This window comes from Mobula birostris, chromosome 25 (assembly GCF_030028105.1).
Source record: "Mobula birostris isolate sMobBir1 chromosome 25, sMobBir1.hap1, whole genome shotgun sequence".
NCBI classification, from domain to species: Eukaryota; Metazoa; Chordata; class Chondrichthyes; order Myliobatiformes; family Myliobatidae; genus Mobula; species Mobula birostris.
The window spans coordinates 60,212,907-60,235,570 of record NC_092394.1 but is presented as its reverse complement, the minus strand read 5'-3'; the positions used below and the strand labels follow the sequence as shown (position 1 = coordinate 60,235,570).

At 41.8% G+C, this 22,664-nt stretch overlaps 1 protein-coding gene across 2 annotated transcripts in view; it reads left to right on the top strand.

Annotated features, from left to right (window-relative positions):
* Positions 1-22,664, top strand: part of cabin1 (calcineurin binding protein 1) — a 667,425-nt gene that overhangs the window by 599,783 nt on the left and 44,978 nt on the right. For both annotated transcript variants that reach the window (XM_072243543.1, XM_072243541.1), the window contains exon 33: positions 9,028-9,307. In XM_072243543.1, the coding sequence (XP_072099644.1) occupies positions 9,028-9,307 (280 nt within the window). The remainder of the gene's footprint in view (positions 1-9,027; positions 9,308-22,664) is intronic.

Here is a 22,664-nt window from a genome sequence, read left to right as displayed (position 1 = left end):
ACGAGATCTTTCAGGCTTTTCCGATACCTTAGAACTCATCTTGCAAACGGCTGCTCACAGGCACGTGTTTAAGCAATGCCGGCGAGAATGCCGTTCCAAATCCGGGGGAGAGTGGCTGCTCGGGGTGCGCGCTGCCTTTTTTCACGCGCTGATTTTCCCCGCGCGCTGCTTTTTTTTCGTAACAGTGAAAACACCTTCTGAAAGCGAAAACAGGGTACTAATGTAGGTCTTTTGTAACAGTGAGGTTTCGTAAAGCGAACGTTCGAAAAGCGGGGGGCACCTGTACCATTCTCTGTTATCAACCTTCACACCAGCCATCAGAAATCTAGACCTTAGAACATAGAACATTACAGCACAATACAGCCCCATCAGCCCATGATATTGTGTCAACCAAGATCAAACTAACTTTACCCTTCTACATAGCCCTCCATTTTTCTATCATCCATGAGCCTTTCTAAGAGTTTTTTAATTGAAACAAATTGAAACAAATGTCCAGAACAAATATGCAGAGCAGACTGTCAAACTTAGTGATATGTTTATGTGATAGACCATGTATTTCTGTGTGGAAAATGAATACTTAAGAGAAATTTAGAGAAATCTTCAGGGTTCTAGCTATGCCTACTGTCTCGTTGGCCAACAGACCTGACAAGGTCCCCTCAATCACCGTCCTCCGCCATCTGGCCCTCATCCTCAACATTTTCTCTTTCGGCTCCTCCCACTTTCTCCAGACTCAAGGTCTAACCATGGGCACCAGCATAGACCAAGCTATGCCTGCCTTTTCATTGGCTATGTAGAACAGTCCATGTTCCACGCCTTCCCTAGTAATGCTCCCCAACTCTTCCTGCACTGCACTGGTGCTGCTTCATGCACTCATGCTGAGCTTGTTAATTTTATCAACTTTGCCCCCAACTTTCACTCTGCTCTTATATTCACTTGGTCCATTTCTGACACCTCTCTTCCCTTTCCCAATCTTTCTCTCTCCATCACTTGAGACAATCTTTTTGATACCTTTTATAAGCCCTCTGATTCCCATGGCTATCTTGACTCTTTTCACCCTGTCTCCCTTAAAAATGTCATTCCCTTTTCTCAGTTTCTTCATCTCTGCTGTTTCTATTCCAGAATGAGGTTTTACTTTCCAGGACATCAGAGTTGTCCTCCTCCTTCAAAGAACAAGGTTTCCTTTCTTCCACCATTAATGCTATCCTCACCTGCATCTCCCCCATTTCTCAGACATCTGCACCTACCCCATCTTCCTGCTGCCTCAACAAGGATGGAGTTCCAGTTATCCTCACTTACTTCCCTATGAGATTCCACATCCAACACATCATTCTCCATAACTTTCACCATCTTCAACAGGACCCTACCACAAAATACATCTTTACCTCCCCTCCACTTTTCACTTTCCACGGGGATCTGTGATTCCCATGACCATTTGTCCCTTCTCGCTAATCTCCCTCCTGGCACTTATCCTTGCAAGCAACAGAAATGCTACACCTGCCCATTCACTTTCTCCCTCACCTCCATTCAGGGCCCCAAATAGCCCTTCCAGGTGAGGCAACACTTCACCTGAGAATTTGTTGGGGTTGTCTACTGTATCTGCCGCTCCCAATGCAACTCCTCCACATTGGTGAGAGTGACATAGATTAGGGGACCGCTTTGTCAAACACCTCAGCTCCATCCACAAAAAGCACAATATTCCGGTGGCCAACCATTTCAATTCCTGCAACACACATCAAAGTTGCTGGTGAATGCAGCAGGCCAGGCAGCATCTCTAGGAAGAGGTACAGTCGACGTTTCAGGCCGAGACCCTTCGTCAGGACTAACGAAGTGTTTGATGTGTGTTGCAGGAATTTCCAGCATCTGCAGAATTCCTGTTGTTTGCATTTCAATTCCTATTCCTATTCCCATTCCTGTTCTGAGTTGTGGTCCATGGGCTCCTCTTCTGCCACGATGAAACCACTCTCAGGTTGGAGAAACAACATTTCGTATTCCATGTAGGTAGCCTCCAACCTGATGGCATGAATATCAATTTCTCCAACATCCAGTAAATTTTTTCCCAGCCCCTTCCCTCTTCTTCATTTCCCCATTCTGACCTCATATTACTTTTCCTCACCTGCCTATCACCTCCCCCTGGCGCCCCTCAGCCTTCCCTTTCTCCCTTGCTCCACTTTCTTATCAGATTCCTTCTTCTCCAGAACTGGCTTTTTCACTTATCACCTCTCAGCTTCTTCATTCCCCTCCCTCACCCATCTAACACTTTCTAGCTTGTCCTCTTGCCTTTCCCCCTTCCTTTCCAGTCCTAATGAAGGGTCTCAGCTCGAAACAGGACATTTTGCTCTAGGATTTCTTGTATTTGGAGAAATAATTAAAGGTAGCTAATCTATTATTCCATTCAAAATTTAGTTCCTAAAGGAAATCGTACTACAAATGTTAAAGTAAAGTTGCATTAGTTTTTTTTATAGTGATTCTATCAGCTACAGGTGTAGAAATCAATTAACTATTTCACAACATATGCCGGTGATATTAAACCTGATTCTGAATCTGATTCACTGAATCTGTGTCGGTAAGGAGGAGAATGGAGGAAAGAGCTGCTGAAAGGGTACAGTGAGGAAAATTTGATGGAAGCAAAACACGCTTTTTCTGAAGGCTGTAGGAAGTGAAGGCAGTGATTGACATTTAAGAACAGCACCAGAATGAAGGTGGTGGAAGTGCCTCTCCTGGAGATCATGTATTTATCATGTAAACCTTTCAAATATCCCTGTGCAGATTTCCCATAGCTGCTTCTAAATGGGCTTCATTAACCTATGTGTTATAGAGATTCTATATAGTAAAACAGAAAGGTATTCTGTATTTATAAGGCTTGTGTTATGTTTATCCTATCTGTCACTTTAGACCATATCCCTGTTAAGGAATTATTATCATAGAGTAAATCATCTTGCTGATTTAATCAATAAAAGAGAGATCTCAGTTTTTTACTCATAACATCACTAGCACAAGCACTTTTGCTATTGGCACCTTGCTCCCAACACTTCATCAATATTACTATCTTTGAAATAATCTGTCCGGAGGTTTCCAAGAGCAACGAGGTGTGAGCCTGCTCATTTCCTTTCCCATTCCTGAAATATGTACTAATGACTGATGATCTTCCATCCCCCCCACATTCCTACTGTTAACCAGATAGTGAACAGCATAGTGATGAGTCTGTCCTTCAGAGCATCATGCTTTGCCTCTTCAGGCAAGATCGCTACATTTTGCATAGTGACAAGTCTGAGTTACTAAGGGTCAAAGGTGAAATATTTAAGGGTAGTTGAGGAGGAACTTCTTCAGAGTCTGGTGAGAGTGTGAAACAAGTTTTCAGCAGAAGTAGTGAATGCAGGTTCAATTTCAACACTTGAGAAGTTTGGAAAAGTACATGAATGGGAGGGCTATTCTGATTGGACTAGGCAGAATAATAGTTTGGCCTGGACTAGATGGACTGAAGGACCTGCTTCCATGCTGTTGTGCCCTGATCAGGTTTTCATTGCACCTGTGCATAACTCTAGTTATGCGTATAATAATAAATTTGACTGTGGTCTATAGCATGGAGCATCATTCTAGATTTTATGTGGCTTCATAGGCTTCCTCAACTTTATACACACAAAATATTTGCCTTATTTATGTTCAAGTGGGGAATTGCTGTGTTCATTAGCATTTTTAAGTTGCTGATTCAGACCTTAGTGGAGTTAAGCAAGCTTTAGGCAGAGTCCTTTGTATTTTTTCAGAGCTTGGCATGAATCTAGGCAGCATGCTGTTAAAATAATTCAACACTTCAGTTTTCAGTGCCTCCTTAAAATATTCTAATTTCCACAAACAATATGTGCTTCAAACAAGCATTCTTTTTACTGTGTAGAGTTCAGTGTGCAGAGTCTTCATGAGAAAAGCAGTCTCTGAAAACTACATAAAGATCAGGCACTCACTATATTTGGTGCCCTCATAAATTCCATTGTGTGCTGCTTCTTAGCAACCTCTACCCCATGCTTTCACCGTTAACCACGAGTATGTGACCCATCAGCATTCAGAAGGGCCATGCATCATTCAGGTATCTTTGGAGAAAGATTTTAACATATGCTGGGAGCAGCCCACAGGTTTCACTATGCTTCCAGCACCAACACAGCATGCTCAGAGATTACTAATCCTAACCCATACATCTTTGGAATGTGAAAGAAAGTGGAGACACCCAGAGAAAACCCATGCGGTCGTGGAAAGAATGTACAAACTCCTTACAGACAGCGGTGAGGTGAGAATTGAACCCAGATTACTGCTTGCTGGCGCTGTAAAGCATACCACCCCTCCCCCCAGCTGTGAAACTGAACTGATATTGAGATCCCCTTCCAGGATCTTCCATGTGTAACGAGGAATCCGTCTTTTTCTATTAATAGAGACCATGTCCAGAATGATGGCATTTCTCACCACTGTTCACTGACTCAGCAGTGGTTTCTGATACACTCATTCTTTTTATAAAGATAAATAAAATACCTACAATCCCATGAGCCTCTGCATCCAACACATTATTCTCTGCAACTTCTGCCATCTCCTAAGGGATCCTACCACCCAACGAATCTTTACCCTCCTCTCCACACCCCCCAACTCTGCTTTCCACAGGGATCACTCCTGTAATTCCCTCTCCATTTGTCCCTCCCCACTTATCTCCCTCGTGGCACTTGTCCCCGCATGCAAGCAGCCAAAGTGCTACACCTGCCCGTTCGCATCCTCCCTCACCTCCTTTCAGGGCCCCAAACATTCCCTCCAGGACTTCCAGCATCTCACCTGTGAATCTGCTGGGGTTCTCTAATGTATCCTGTGCTCATGATGCGCCCCTTCTACATTGGTGAGACCCATCGTAAATTGAGTCTGCTCTGTCAAGCACCTCTGCTCTATTCCTTGAGTTTGTGATAGGCTTAGTTGGAACAGTGACAGAAGAAATTGCGGGATTGTGATGGCGAACTGGTAAGCAACTGGAAACTTAGATCACCATTTTGAGCATTCCCTCTTGTAATCTTGTGTTTGCAGCATGTACAGTATATCACAGTTCCAGCATTTGTTTTACTGTTGCAGCTCTATAAAACCATGGTTAGACCACACTTGGAAATTTGTGTCCGCTTCTGGTTGCCTCATTATAGGAAGGATGTGGAAGTTTTAGAGAGGGTGCAGAGGAAATTTACTTGGATGCTGCCTGGAATAGAGAGCATGTTTTATGAGAATAGGTTGAGCAAGTTAGGGCTTTTCTTTCTGGAGTGAAGGAGGATGAGAGGGATCTTGATAGAGGTGTACAAGATGATAAGAGGCATAGATCAAGTGGATAGCCAGAGATTTTTTCCCAGGGTGAATGGCTAATATGATGGGGCATAATTTTAAGGTGATTGGAGAAAAGTATAGAGGGGATGTCAGAGGTACGTTCTTTACATAGAGAATGGTGGTTTGTGGAATGTGCTGCCGGGGTGATGTTAAAGGCAGATACATCAGGGACATTTAAGAAATGTCAGACATGTGGATGATTTTTTCTATTTTTTTGCTCAGCATAACAAAACTTTCAATTTCCAGATACACTTTTTACATTTCTTCCCCTCACAGATATCAGGTATCAGAACACTTCCATCAAAATATAGACTTCACCACAACATCCTATACAAAAGCCCTTAATAGTATAGCAGACAGGTTTACATCTATATACTGCAGAGAAGGTTGCCATGTTTAATGAAAACTATATGTTTTTGAGTGTACCATACATGTCAAGAAATCCAAAGGAATGTATTCCATGATTAATTTACGCCAACCAGAAAGTCCAGGGTCCTTATCGGATATCCAACAAAGTAAAGTGTTCTTCCTCGCACAAAAAGTCAGGATGTTAACAAGTTTTTTCTGATGTGCATTAATAATACGACTGATGGGTAAGCCTAAGAGAAAAGACACCGGGTACAGTTCAAGCTCCATCTTCAGAATCTTTTCCATTTCACCCAAAATGGGAGGAGGAGGAAAAGATGGCGGCACGACAAGTAGGGGACTGTGCACAGTTCTGATTTGATGGAGACAGACGTGAGAGCACGGAGGAACATCTGGAAAACTTCGGAAATGCCCTCTTCGCTGCCGCTGCTTCTGTGTGGTAACCAGAATCTCTGGAGCAGAAGGCCCTGAATCCTCGGCTTTGCTTGTTTCAGCGGCCGGGGCTGTATCGGAGAGGCTGGTCGGAAGCTCGAAGTTTTCCGATGGATGGACTAAGTGTCGGCTATGGTCGGCTGCTTCCAAGGCATCGGCAAGTTGATGGTGCCTGGAGGTTTATGGCAGGGAGTTTCTCCCTTTTGCCGCCTGCTGTCGGGGACTTGGGAGTCGATTGACTCGGGGACTCTTGAGACTTTATTTACCGTGCCCATGGTTTGTTCTTCATCAGATTATGGTATTGCTTTGCACTGCTGTAACTATATGGTATAATTATATGGTTCTGTCAGTGTTATTCTTTGGTTTGTCCTGTTTTCTGTGATACCACTCTGGGGAAACATTGTATCATTTCTTAATGCATGTATGCATTTCTAAATGACAATAAAAGAAGACTGAGTGTTCTCATAATCTAAAGAAATCGCTCCAGTATGCCTGAAGTTGGGGTCAAGTCTAAAAACAGTGGGTGAAAGTTCCCGTATTTACTTTACACTTAGAACAGATTGGAGAAACCCACGTCTTAAATTTCGAGAGACGATCGGGAGTCAGATGGGCTCTATGCAGAATTTTGAGTTGCAATGCTTTAGTTCTATTACAAACTGCAATCTTCTTTGCATTATCACAGATGTCTTCCCATGTTTCAGCTGTAATTTCTACTCTCAGCTGTTCCTCCCAGACCCTTCCCAGCTGCTCAGTCTCTCCACAAGAACATTCTCTCAGGATGCTGTAAAAACTACTAATAGAGACTTCACCCTTAGAACAATACACCATCTTTTCTATGTCAGAACTATAGAAATCAGTTAACAATGATGTTTTCTTCTGTATATAATCTCTTATCTGAAAGAAGCGAAAAAGATCCTTGTTGGGTATTTCAAATTTCTGTGCTATTTAACTAAAAGACATCATCGTTCCTTCATCAAACAAATCTCCTAGATGGAAAATACCCTTAGAAATCCAAAGTTTAAATCCAGAATCCATTATGCCAGACTGAAAATCTGGACTGCTGGTTAATGGAGTGAAGGGTGATATTTTCGCTGCATTGCCCTCAGTTTGTTGCACCGCCCTCCAAGACGTGCATGTGGATGATTTAAAAAAAATGGAGGCTCATGTGGGAGGGAAGAGCTGAAGGATCTGTGCTGTGCTGTAGTGTTCAATGTTTTATAATCTTTGTTTTCATTCATTTCCCATTTACATCTCCTCCACATAAGGCCCACTTCCCTCTACAGCTTTCCTATTCAATTACTGTCAAATATCCTTTAAAAGTCATAATTCAATTCCTCATTCCAGATATTTCCAGATATTCATAACTCTCCGTATGAAAAACATACCCCTCAGATCACTTCTGAATTTTTACCTTCTCACCTTAAGTCTATGTTGTATACTTCTAGACTCCCCTGCTCTGGGGAAAAGACTTTGACTAGATAACCTATAACATTATGCTTCTCATAATGTTATAAACTTTTAAGGTCAACCTCTTATATTCCAATGAGAATAAACCTAATCTATTCCTTAACTGCAGTCCTGCAAAATAGGCAACCTCCTGGTGAATTTCTTCCACACGCTCCCTATTGCTATCACGTCCTTCCTGCAGTGTACACAGTACTCTAAATCAGTTTGTCCAATGTTTTGTACAACTGCAACACTACTTATCCTCAATGCTCTGGCCTATGACGACAAGAATATCAAATGCCTTCTTCACTATCCTATGTACCTAAGTTGCCATTTAGACCATGAGACATAAAAGCAGAATTAGGCCATTTGGCCTATCAGGTCTGCTTCACCTTCAATCATGACTGATCCTTTTCCCCTCCACTGAGCACACTCCCAGGCCTTCTCTTTCTAACCTTTGATACCGTGTCCAATCAAGAACCTATTAAGCTCCTGCCTTAAATACATCCAAAGACCTGGCCTCCATTACGCCTCAAGCTCTCTCGCTGAACTTCAACCATTTACTCCACATCTCCTCACAGAATCTGACCTCCTGAAGTGCGTCGTCTTAACATTTGTCTGGATTGTTCTATCTGTCACCTCTCCACCCAACCCTCTATTATGCGTCTTTAGACAACTTCCTTCATGATCTACAAACCCCACTACTTTTGTGTCATTTGCAAGCCTTCTGATCAGACCACCTATAATCTCATCCAAATTATTAAAGCTTATGGCTAACAGCAAAGTACCAAGCACTGATCCTTGCAGTACATCACTTGTTAATGATTCCAGGACCTGCTAGCTCATACTCCTTTCTCTCTCCCCCTCCCTCACCTTCTTTTTCTGGCTTCTGCCCCTTTCCTTTCCAGTCTTAATGAAGAGTCTTGCCTGGAATGTCAACTCTTTATTCCCCTCCATAGATGTTGCGTGGCCTACTGAATACCTTCAGCATTTAGTGTGTATTGTTCAAGATTTCCAGCATCTGTGGAGTCTGTTCTGCTTACTACTATTCTCTGCCATCTATCACTAAACCACTTTTGGATCCAGTTTGCCATCATGCCTCAGCTCTTATACAGTTTAGTCTCTGTTAGTCTTTCACCCAGGGATTCCCAGCCTCAGATCCGTGGACCGCTTGTTTTTAATGGTATTGGTCCATGGCATAAGAAAGGTTGGGAACCCCTGCTTTCATCTTATCACGGATGTTCTCTCCACCCTTCTCTGTCACTTAAAACTTGGTTTCTAACATCCGCAGTTTTGATGAAAACTCTTGAAATGTTAACTCTGTTTCTCTCTCCACAGTTGCATGAACTGATGAATCTGTCATCTTGTCCGCTGGCAACTAGGTGTATGATATATTTTGAATTTTGTGATAAAATATCTTAAGTTAAATTTCATTCAACTTTCTTGCAGTCTGGAGAGACGCCAACCACGCCAAAATATTCCAAGGACTGTAAGGAAAGCTTCTTCCCTTCTACATCCAGCACCATATCCCCATCTGCTCCCACTTTGACGACGCCCAGCACAATGGTGTCTGAGAACGTCAGGCCAGCTGATTTACAACCTAAAATGAGGTTAAGCCACATGGCCCAAGGTGAGACGCGAGGTTCTGAGGTCACACCACTGCCAACGGGGCGGGACACCGAACCCCAAACTACAGAGACACATTCCAGTACGGCGTATCTCACTCAAGGTAAATCCTACAGCAGCTTGCAAGCTTCACAATGTGTTTCCCAGAGCTTTAAGGAAAAATGTACACAGCCTAAGAGATGGGGCCTTAGAGAAGGATCATCTGACAGGTGAAAAGGTGGAAGATCTGCGAAGGTTAGTTCAGAATTTAGGGAGGGAAGGGAGGGTGGAAGGATGATGCAAGACATTGGATTAAAATAACTTGGGGGATTTTGAGGAGTTTTTAGAACTGGAGGTGACTATGGAGATAGGAAATGAAAAAACCAGGATAATTAAATTGCAGATCAAAGATCAATTTTACTCACTATATACATTTACATGTATTAGAAATTTGCTGTGGTGCATTGGTCAAGGTGTGACATGCAACAAAAACCAACATTCAACAATAATAAAGAATTTTATAAAAATAAAGTCGTATGGAATAAATGTGCATAACTATTAGTATATGTTTGCAATGTAAACAGCATTATAAAAAGTGATTTAAAGTATTTACAGTGCAGCATAGAGGAGGCTGGAGGGCTATCTATGTTGTGTAAATTAGAGCTAATATTGAGCGGCAACAGTAAGTGTAGAGGGCTAACAGGATTATTTGGAGACTCGAAATTGCCAATGATGGAATCTGGAGCAGCAGGCAATGTTCTGCTGGAACTCAGCAGGCCGCATAGCGTCTGTGAGAGGAAAGAAATTGTGGATGTTTCAGATTGAAACAGTGTTTTAGGATTGGTATGTATTGAGCTGACATGCAACAACAGTAATGAGATGGTTGCAAAGAGTATTCTTTTCTTACCCAGTAACATTTCTTCTCATTCAGAAAGATAACAGAGGATTTTCTTCCAATTTCTTTTCAAGCATCCCAGATGTTGACAATGCTTCCAGTACTTTTCCTCTGGATGAATGCCAGTGGCTTAATTAACAATCGAAACTGCAAATCTTAACTACAAGGTGGTCTTTAGGCTCAATTTTCCATTATCTCATAAACCCTTAAATTTATATTTAACTCAGAACCCTTGTTTCTTCCAATTTATGAATGTGAAATCTTTTAGAGTTATTGAATGGAATTGGCTTTATTACTTACATCCTTAGAACATAGAATATAGAAAACCAACAGCGCAATACAGTCTCCTCGGCCCACAAAGCTGTGCCGAACAGGTCCTTACCTTAGAAATTACCTAGGGTTACCCATAGCCCTCTATTTTTCTATTCTAAGCTCCATGTACCTATCCAGGAGTCTCTTAAAAGACCCTATCACATCCACCTCCACCACTGTCGCTGGCAGCCCATTCCACGCACTCACCACTCTCTGCGTAAAAAGCTTAACCGTGACATCTCCTCTATAGCTACTTCCAAGCACCTTAACACTGTGCCCTCTCGTGCTAGCCGTTTCAGCCCTGGGAAGAAGCCTCTGGTTATCCACACGATCAATGCCCCTCATTGTCTTGTACACCTCTATCAAGTACCTCTCATCCTCCGTCGCTCCAAGGAGAAAAGGCCAAATTCACTCAACCTATTCTCATAAGGCATGCTCCCCAATCCAGGCAACATCCTTATAAATCTCCTCTGCACCCTTTCTATGGTTTCCACATCCTTCCTATAGTGAGGCAACCAGAACTGAGCACAGTACTCCAAGTGGGGTCTGACCAGGGTCCTATACAGCTGCAACATTACCTCTCGTCTCCTGCGCTGCAGCTTTGAGTGTCCTATGGACTCGGACCCCAAGATCCCTCTGATTCTCCACGGTGCTAAGAGTCTTACCATGAATACTATATTCTGCCATCATACTTGACCTACAAAAGTGAACCACTTCACACTTATTTGGATTGAACTCCATCTGCTACTTCTCAACCCAGTTTTGCATCCTATCAATGTCCCACTGTAACCTCTGACAGCCCTCCACACTATCTACAACACCTCAACCTTTGTGTCATCAGCATACCCCCAACCATTGTGTCACCCTTCATATACATGAGGAGTAAAAATCTATACGTTACATCTCCGTCTAAATCTGCAATGTGCAATTTATAGTAATTAGGTAATGATAGAGATCTAGAAGATTACAGATAATGATAGAGATCTAGAAGATTATAGGTAATGATAGAGATCTAGAAGATCTAGCAGGAAGGAGCTTAAGAATGAAATTAGGAGAGCCAGAAGGGGCCATGAGAACGCCTTGGCATACAGGATTAAGGGAGAAAACCCCAAGGCATTCTACAAGTATGTGAAGAGCAAGAGGATAAGACAGAGAGAATAGGACCAATCAAGTGTGACATGGAAAAGTGTGTGCGGAACTGGAGGAGATGGCAGAGGTGCTTAATGAATACTTTACTTCAGTATTCACTACGGTAAAGGATCTTGGTGATTGTAGGGATGACTTGCAGCGGACTGAAAAGCTTGAGCATGTAGGTATTAAGCAAGAGGATCTGCTGGAGGTTTTGGAAAGCATCAAGTTGGATAAGTCACCGGGACTGGACGGGATGTACCACAGGGTACTGTGGGAAGTGAAGGAGGAGATTGCTGAGTCTCTGGCAATGATCTTTGCATCATCAATGGGGACAGGAGAGGTTCCAGAGGATTGGAGGGTTGCAGATATTGTTCCCTTATTCAAGAAAGGGAGTAGGGATAGCCCAGGAAATTATAGACCAGTGAATCTTACTTCAGTGGTTGGTAAGTTGATGGAGAAGATCCTGAGAGGCAGGATTTATGAACATTTGGAGAGGCATAATATGATTAGGAATAGTCAGCATAGCTTTGTCAAAGGCAGGTCGTGCCTTATGAGCCTGACTGAATTTTTTGAGGATGTGACTAAACACATTGATGAAGGTAGAGCAGTAGATGTAGTGTACATGGATTTCAGCAAGGCACTTGATAAGATACCCCATGCAAGGTTTATTGAGAAGGTAAGGAGGCATGGGATCCAAAGGGACCTTGTTTTTTGTGGATCCATAATTGGCTTGCTCACAAAAGAGAAAGAGTGGTTGTAGATGGGTCATATTCTGCATGGAGGCCGGTGACCAATGGTGTGCCTCAGGGATCTGTTCTGGGACCCCTACTCTTTTTGATTTTTATAAATGACCTGGATGAGGAAGTGGAGGGATGGGTTAGTAAATTTTCTGATGACAGAAAGGTTGGGGGTGTTGTAGATAGTGTGGAGGGCTGTCAGAGGTTACAGCAGGACATGGATAGGATGCAAAACTGGGCTGAGAAGTGGCAAATGGAGTTCAACCCAGATAAGTGTGAGGTGGTTCATTTTGATAGGTCAAATATGATGGCAGAATATAGCATTAATGGTAAGACTTTTGGCAGTGTGGAGGATCAGAGGGATCTTGGGGTCCGAGTCCATAGAACACTCAAAGCTGCTATGCAGGTTGACTCTGTTGTTAAGAAGGCATACGGTGCATTGGCCTTCATCAATCGTGGGATTGAGCCAAGAGGTAATGTTGCAGCTATATAGGACCCTGGTCAGATCCCACTTGGAGTACTGTGCTCAGTTCTGCTCCCCTCACTTCAGGAAGGATGTGGAAACCATAGAAAGGGTGCAGAGGAGATTTACGAGGATGCCTGGAATGGGGGGCATGCCTTATGAGAATAGGTTGAGTGAACTTGCCTTTTCTCCTTGGAGTGACGGAGGATGAGAGGTGACCTGATAGAGGTGTACAAGATACTGAGAGGCATTGATCATGTAGATAGTCAGAGGCTTTTTCTCAGGGCTGAAATGGCTAACACGAGAGGGTATAGTTTTAAGGTGCTTGGAAGCAAGTACAGAGGAGATGTCGGGTAAGTTTTTTACGCAGAGAGTGGTGAGTGCGTGGAATGGGCTGCTGGCGACGGTGGTGGAGGAGGAAACAATAGGTTCTTTTAAGAGACTCCAGGATGGATACATGAAGCCTAAAAAAAAAGAGGGTGTGGGTAAGCCAAAGTAATTCTGAGGTAAGGACGTGCTCGGCGCAGCTTTGTGGGCAGAAGGGCCTGTATTGTGTTGTAGGTTTTCTTATGTTTCTATGTTTCTTCTAATTTATATTTAATAGTCCGTGCAACAGGAGTCATCGGTCATCTCATCAGTTCAACTTCTCATGTTTCGGCTTCATCTTAGATATTTGAATCTGAGAATAGGATAAACTTTTTTTTTCTAGTTTATTTTTTATTGAATTTCATCATCAAACAAACATTTCCGTAAGATGTATTTCAGATACTGTACATATATATCATATAATCATATCTGTCACAAATCCCCACATAATATTTATTTGAGATAGATAGATAGATATACTTTATTAATCCCGAGGGAAATTTGGTTTTGTTACACTTACAGAAAGGAGAGGCAAGAAAGAACAATTGAAAGAAGAAAACTATGTACAGAGTAGGGAGTGATCTTTTTTTTTACAACATATTCACTGACTTATGAGAATAAAATCAGGCCTATGAGGTGTTATGTAGTTAAACCATTTTTTCCAGTATGAATCAAATTGTTCCAACTTATGATTAACAGATGCTGTTATCTTCACCATTTTGTAAATGTCCATTGTAATTTCCATCCATACATTTAAAGTTGGGCTCTCCTGAGATAACCATTTCCTGGTAAGGGTCTTTTTACCAGCCACCAGAGTACATTCATTAAATATTTACCTCTTTTCAACCATTCTTGAGGTATATACCCAAATATATGGTCTTACTCTCTGAGGGTATTTCACATTTAAAGATGTCTTGTAGGGCATTATGTATCCCACTCCAATAGCCTTTGATAATGGGGCATTCCCAGAAAATATGATAATGGTTTGCATTTTGATTTCCACAATTTATCCAGCAAACACGGAGGTTACTATCATAATGGGATTTCTGAGAGGGTGTAATGTTACATACCCCGTAGCTGGGTTGCCGAACCAGCAGAAATGGAACACTCGTTGGAGTCTGGATTACTAGGAACTAATAAAGTTTTATTAAAGAAACAAATAATACAGTGCTCTAATCGTAAGGATATAAATGTAACAGGTTAGCAATGATAATACACACCTATACACAGAACTAGGGTAATAGGAATCAACCAAGCTCTATCGCAGTCTAAGGGTAAAATGATCAGTCTTACAGTGACGCAGAGTTCATTTCAGCTTAGTGAAGTTCGCAGTAATCGCTGTTGTACCGTTAGAGAGAGGGGGGGTGGATGCAATTTGGTTCAGGCAGACCTTTGATGTCTTCGCAGTTGGTTTCGGGCAGACCCTTTTTGATGTCTTCTATCCCGCTGTGGTCACCGACTGTGACCCCTTCATTCCGGATACGATCATTCTTCCGCGGTGAACCCAGAACCAAGGCAAGGGCGGACACACACACCAGGTTCCCACCGATCGTACCTTTACACCCTGTGAGCCTATGGCTGGTTCCCGCAAACTGGACCTCCACACTCCCACCACTTGTGGGGGCACAGTGCTCTTTCCAGGGTCTCGTTGTCTCGTGGTGTGTCGTGCCTTAGCGAACCTGCGCTTTTTATCCCCTGCTGGGGTATCACCTGTCCATCAAACCGTTCAGGTTCAAAGCAACCAGTCTGTCAATATTCTGAATTGTGTTTCTTTTCCATTAATCTCTCTCTCCTCTCTTACTAGCATTTTGAATGTTTCTCCATTGTCTCTCTTATCTCTCTCATTAGCATCAATTGTCCGATAGCTTGGTTTGGCGTCACAGTAATAAAATATCTTATCAAGTTTTTCCACCCGAACTCCCTTCATTTCTGTGAACTGGTACACTTCCATTGATACCTCCATATTATTGTCCAGTCTTCCTCAGATATTATTATCCCTCCTTCCTTCTCCCATTTTGTTTTCATGTATGAAGTCGAATGTGTTTTAAGATTTGACAAACCCTTATACACGCTTGAAATTATTCTACTACCATTATTAGCTGTTATTGCTTTAGCTGTCTAGTCCTTAAATCTAGCATCCAGTTTATTTGGCGTAAAGTCCGAGTCATATGCACACCATTTAAGAATTGCAATGTCTCTTTCTAGTTTATATTCTTTTATAATAGTTTTCCATATTTTAAGAGTCCATTTCACCCACGGGTTGTCAGTATTATTTATGTAACTTTGTAGGTTGTTAATAGCCAAAATTGCCTGTATGGGGATGGAAAGTATCCTCTCCTCAATGTTTTTCCATTGAGCGCCATATGATGGGTTGCACCAGCATATTACGGCTCTCAACTGTGCTGCAAAATAATAATCTCTAAGAGAAGGTAGGCCCCATCCCCCCTTTTCCTTCGCTAATTGCAAAGTTTTGAGACGAATTCTAGGCTTTTTACCTTGCCATATATATCTTGATAGCATCTTGTTCCATTCATTGAATTGATTTTGGTTAATCTCTATTGGTAGGGTCTGAAAGAAATATAGTAGTCTGGGCAGTATATTCATTTTAATAGATTCAATCCTTGAACTGAGACTGAAAAAAGAAATTAGGTTCCATCTTGTTATATCTTCCTTAATTTTTTTATATATAGGCTGATAATTGCATTCTGATAATTTTGCCAAATCTTTTGGCATAATGATGCCCAAGTATTTGACGGACTCTGTTTGCCATGCCCAAGGATATCTACTTTCAATTTCTCTTGGTGGGCTATAGTTATATGAAAGTAGTTGGGTTTTGTCTATGTTGATCTTGTATCCTGATAATTGGCCATATTGTTCAAAGGAGGTAAAGAGTATGTTGGTTGCTCTAGATAGATCAAAATGTCATCCGCGTAACAGGCCAATTTATGCTCTGTCCCTTTAATAGTAATTCCCCTGATACCTTCATTTTGTCTGATGTATTGAGCTAATAGTTCCAGATATAATGCGAAGAGTAGCGGTGACCATGCACAACCCTGTCTCGTGCCCCTTTCTAGGGTAAAACTGTCAGATAAATATCCATTGGTTTTAATCCTGGCAGTAGGATTGTCATATAGTGCCTGTATAGTTTTAATAATTGTGTCATGTAGACCAAATCAATGTAAAACTCTGTAAAGAAAATTCCAATTAACCGAATCAAATGCCCTTTCAGCATCCACGCTTATCAGTATTGCTTCAATTTCATTTTTTTTATATGATCCATAACGTGAAGTGTCCTTCGTATATTGTCTTGTGTTTGGCGTTGTTGTATAAAACCTGTCTGATCATTATGTATCAATGTGGGTAGAAACTCTTCTAATCGTTTGGCCATGATGGTGGTAAATATTCTATAATCCACATTAAGAACAGATATTGGTCTAAATGACCCACATTCCATTTTATCCTTGCCTTCTTTCGGTATAGCTGAGATTATCACCTCCTTCCAGCTGGGTGGCATTTGCACCTTTCTTAGAGCCCAGTTCAGTGTGGGGAGTAAAACAGGAACTAACTCACTTCTGAACTCTTTATACCACTCTGCCATATATCCATCTGATCCTGGTGACTTGCTTAATTTAAGCCTACTAATTGCAGTTTTTAGTTCAGCTTCAGTTATGTCAGCAGTCATCGTTCTATTTTGTTCTTTGCTTAAAGTGGGTAACTAAAGAATTCAGGAAGGTGTCAATTTGGGTTATGCTTCCCCCTGGAATTTTGGAATATAGAGTTTTGTAAAACATTTCAAAAGCTTCTTGAATTTCACTTAGCTTCTTTTTATTACCTTTGTTCTTGGATCCCTAATTCGATGAATTGTATTTTCTGCTTTTTTTTTTCAGTTTCCACGCCAGTATTTTCATAGATTTAGATCCACTTTCGTAGTGTCTCATGTTTCAGAAACATTAATTTTTTTCTAATTTCTTGTGTAGCCAAACTATTAATTTCATTCCTAATTTTTAAAATTTCTTCTAGTGTATCCTGTGCCAAACTCAATTTGTGTTTTTGTCTAGTTCCTTCAGCTTATTTTGTAATTCCTCTAATGTTTTATTCCTTATTTTTTTCATATATGAAGGGAGGGAACGTCGACTCAGACCATGAGAGGCCTGCGTTGGGCATTTTCATGCCTTACAAAGCGCAGATTGGAAGTCTGTGTAGGGCAACACTCCTCGCACAGACTAGAGCAATGTGTGATTAAGTGCCTTGCTCAAGGGCATGAACACACTGCCACAGCTGAGGCTCGAACTAGCGACCTTGAGATAAATAGACGAATACCTTAACCACTTGGCCACGTGCCCAAGTGGTTCATTTATCTGAAATGAAGATATCGCTATAATTTTCCCTCTTAAGGCAGCCTTCAGAGTATCCCATAGAATGGGAGGTGAATCCTCTCCATTATCATTGAATTCTAAGTAAAGACCAATTTCTTTTTAAATTAGTTCCTTAAAGTGGGGATCATTGAGTAGACTTGAATTTAGTTTCGAAATAGTATTCTTTAGCTGTCAGTCAAAATCAACAGGTAAATATATAGGTGCATGGTCACTTACATCTATTGTCCCAATTCCATTACATCTATTGTCCCAATTCCACAGGTGATTATTTTGTCTCTATCTTTTCCAAATATTATGAAATAGTCTATTCTTGTATATATGGAATGGGGGGCCAGAATAATGAGTGTGATCCCTTCTGTCGGGGAAGAGGTCCCTCTATATATCAATTAGACCAACATCCTCAAAAAGAATGTTAACTTTCTTATGTAAGGACTTTGTTTCATAAGTTTTTCTATTGGAAGAGTCTAACTTTGGTTGTAATTGTAAATGTAAGTCTCCCCCACATATCAAGAGACCTTCTGTTTCCGTTACCACAATATTAGTAATTTTCTGGAAGAAACTAATACCACTTCCTGGGGGTGCATAAATATTCAATAAAGTAACTGGATTTCCATCTATATTCCCCCTTACCAGAATATACCTGCCCTCCCTATCTCCCATTTCAAATACTTTTTCAAAATTGAGCTAGCTTGAGATGAGAATAGCAACTCCTTTTCTATGTCCTGATTTGTATGAGGAGAAAAACAAATTAGTGAAGCCCATTCTTTTTAATTTTCCATGCTCATTATGACTTGTGAGTTTTCTGTAAAATTATTGTACATGGGCTTGTTCTTTTTTCATTTTTGATAGAATTTTGGTGCACTTGACTGGATTCAACAGCCCATTGACATTAAAAGAAATGAATTTTACTTTGTCCTTAGTATATCATTGAAATTTGCAGAATATAACTTAATCGATCTACTTCCTGAACAAATAAGAGCCAAGAAACGTGAATAATTTTTTAAAAAAGGTAACAAAGGTGTGATTCCAAGGCTGGGGTCTCTAGATGACCCTGGGTTGAGCTAGAAGAAATGTATAGCCGTGGGGGATAGGCATTCCTACCTGTGAGTTGAGGGCCCCTGTTGCAGTACCTATAAAAGTAAGTTAAAAAATCTGTGTCCATTGCACAGAAATGGTTTCCCTGTGTATTCCTCCCATGTATATATTCTCATTTAGGTGGGGAAAAGGAATGAATAAATGAATTTTTAAAAATTGAGTAATATAAAATCCACATTATAATACGTATTTCTCGAGATAGGTATATCACCGTCTATTTTTGCTTCTGTTTAGTTTATCAGCACTTTTAAAGTTAGCCAAACCTTATGGCTCTTCTGGAAGAATAGGATAACCTTTTAACACTTTTCCTTGATAATTATAAAAATGACTGCACTTACCCCTGCTCCATTCACAGAAAGCAGAGTTTTTCAATGACCAACCATTTTAATTCCTATCCCCCATTCTCATTCCGACATGTTGCTCCATGACCTCCCCTTCTGCTGTGATGAGGCCACTCTTAGGTTGGAGGAGCAACACTTCATATTGCATCTAGATAGCCTCCAACTTGAAGGTTTGAACATTGATTTCTCCAACTTCTGGTAATTTTCCCATTCCCCACTCTGGCCTCTTACTTTTTCTTCTCACCTGCCTATCACCTCCCCCTTCTCCCTCCCTTTCTTCCATGGTTTACTCTCCTCTCCTATCAGGCTCCTCCTTTTCCATCCGATGCCTTTTTCACTTCTTACTTCATCCCCCTCCCCCACCCACCTGGCTTTACCGACTCGCTTGTCCCCCGTCTCCTTACTCCACCTTCTTATTCTGACTTCTTCCCCTTCCTTTTCAGTTCTGATGAAGGGTCTCGGCCAAGACATTGACTGTTTATTCATTTCCATAGATGCTTCCTGACTTGCTGAGGTCCCCCAGCATTTTGTGTGTGTTGCTCTGTATTTCCAGCATCTGCAGGAACTCTTGTGTTTATGATTTACCTCCAAGCTACCACTTTTCAAAAGTGACCAAGCCCCTAATTTTTTTACTGTGACCTTGCAAGTGAAGGTTGGGAATTTAATGGATGTGGGAATTGGTGAGGGTATGGTCTCATTTTAAAAATTAATCTTGAGTCTGTATTCAGTATTTAATGTAATTTAAACCTGTAATTACATTGACTGTGTTAGTGAGTGATAAGCAACTGCTGAGCAATATCAGGTAGCAGCTAATCAGCTGGTCAGCACCAAATGGCTACTTGATGAGGTGTGGTTACTGACAGCAAAGGCCAAGGAAGTGCCTGGGGAAATTTAGAATGGAATAAAGCTGTGTTTAACAGGTAAAGAGTAAAGTTTGAGAGTTTGGAGAACAAGAGAAGAGAAAGAAAAATGCGTTAAAATATAAATAAAAATAAGTGAATCTGTAACTCAAAACATCTTAAGTAGTGTTCAAAGTAAGATTTATTATCAGAGTGCATACATGTTAGTCACCACATACAACCCTGAAATTCATTTTCTGCGTGAATACTTAGCAAATCTATAGAACAGTAACTGTAAACAAACTGTGCAAATGCAGATGTAAATAAATAGCAATAAATAATGAGCATGAAATAACAATATAACAGAGTCCTTAAGTGAGTGTAGTTACCCCTTTTGTTCAAGAGCCTGATGGTTGAGGGGTAGTAACTGTTCTTGAACCTGGTGGTGTGAGTCCTGAGGCTCTTGTACCTTCTACTGATGGCAGCAGCGAGAAAAGAGCATGGCCTGGGTGGTGAGGATGCTGCTTTTCTATGGCAACATTTCATGTAGATGTGTTCAATAGTTGGGAGCATTTCCCCCTGATTTACTGGGCCAAATCCACTACCTTTTGTAGGATTTTCCGCCCAAAGGCTTTGGTGTTCCCATACCGAGCTTTAATGCAGCCTGTCAGCACACTTTTGACCACACATTAATAGAAGTTTGTCCAGGTTTTTGATGAATGCCAAATCTCCACAGACTCCCGAGGAAGTAGAGGTGCTGCTGCGCTTTCTTCACAATAATATTTATATGATGGTTCCAGGACAGGTCCTCTGAGATAGTAACACCCAGGAATTTAACGTTACTGACCCTCTCTACCTCTGATCCTCCAATGATTACTGGCTCATGGACCTCTGGTTTCCCTCTCCTGAAGTCTACTATCAGTTCCTTGGTCTTACTGACTTTATTGAATGTTATTACACCATTCAGCCAAGTTTTCCAGCTCCCTCCTGTATGTTGATTCATCACCACCTTTGATACAGCCTACAGTACTTGTGTCATCAGCAAACTTGAATATGGTGTTGGAGCTGTACTTAGCCACACAGTCATAGGTGTCAAGTGAATAGAGCTGGAGGCTAGGTACACATCCTTGTGGTGCTCCTGTGCTGCTGGAGATTGTCAGGAGATATTCTTGCCAATCTGAACTGACTGGGCTCTACAAGTGAGGAAATCCAGGATCCAATTGCACAAAGGGGTATTGAGGCTCAGGTCTTGGAGTTTACTGATTAGTTTTAAGGGGATGATTGTGTTAAATGCTGAGCTGTAATCGATAAAGAGCATCTTTGCTGTCCAGATGTGCCAGGGTTGTGTGAGGAGCCAACGAGATACCATCTGCTGTAGACCTGTTGCTTCAGTAGGTGAATTGGTCCGAATCCAAGTCACCACTCAGACAGGAGCTGATATGCTTCAACACCAGCCTCTCTAAACACTTCATCACTGTGGATGTAAGTGCCACTGGGCGATAGTTATTAGACAGATTACCATGCTCTTCTTGGGTACCTGTAGGGTTGAAGTCTGCTTGAAACAGGTGGGTTCAACATACTGCCAGAGTGAGAAGTTGATGATATCTGTCAATAGCCTAGCCAGCTGGTTAGCCCAGATCTTCAGTACTCGGCCACGTACTCTGTCTGGACCAGATGCTTTCCTTGGATTCGCTCTCTTGAAGGCAGCCATCACGTCATCTTCAGATAGTGAGACCAAAGAGTCATCAGGAGATATGGAGGTGTGCAATGGCTCCTCCCTGTTCTGGTGATCAAAGTGAGCATAGAAGGATTGAGCTCATCTGGAAGCAAAGCTCTACTGTCCCCTGTGTCGCGAGATTTAACTTATAGGAGGTTATGGCATTCAAATTTTGCCACAGCTGTCAAGCATCCCTCATTGATTACAGAATCTCCACTTTGCCCAAGAGATGGCATTCCAGAGATCCAACCTGCACCTCTTGTGGCATTCTTGATCTTCCGACTTGAATGCCTCTGTCAGCAAATTCCGGATTTTATTCAGGGCCGAGGAAAACCCTGAACGATTTTGTGGGGACACTCTCATCAGATGAGTTCTTGAACTCAGCCCAGTCCACTGACTCAAGGCAATCCTACAGTTCCTCTGCCTCCCACAACCACCTGATCAGGATCAGGTTTAATATCACCAACATATGCTGTGAAATTTGTTAACTTTGTGGCAGCAGTACAATGCAATACATGATAAATATGGAAAAACATTGGATTACAGTAAGTATACATATGTATATTAACTAGTTCGATTAAATAAGTAGTGCAAAAAAAGAAATAAAAATTCGTGAGGTAGTGTGCGTGGGTTCAGTGTCCGTTCAGGAATCGGATGGCAGAGGGGAAGGAGCTGTTCCTGAATCGCTGAGTGTGTGCCTTCAGACTTCTGTACCTCCTTCCTGATGGTAACAGTGAGAAAAGGGTATGCCCTGGGTGGTGGGGGCCCTTAATGATGGAAGCTGCTTTCCTGAGGCACCACTCCATGAAGGTGTCCTGAATACTATGGAGGCTAGTGGCCATGATGAAGCTACTAATTTTACAACTTTCTGCCACTTGCTTTGATCATGTGCAGTTGCCCCCCCGTCCCCCATACCAGCTGGTGATGCAACCAGTCAGAATGCTGTCCACGGTACATTGGTGGAAGTACTTGAGTGTGTTAGGTGGCAAGCCAAATCTCCTCAAACTAAACGAAATATAGCCGCTGTCTTGTCTTCTTTATAGCTGTGTCAACATATTGTGACCAGGTTAGGTCCCCAGAAATCTTGACACCCAGGAATTTGAAATTGCTCACTGTCTCCGCTTCTGATCCCTCTATGAGGATTGGTTTGTATTCCTTCATCTTACCCTTCCTGAAATCCACAGTCAGCTTTTTGGTCTTGCTGACATT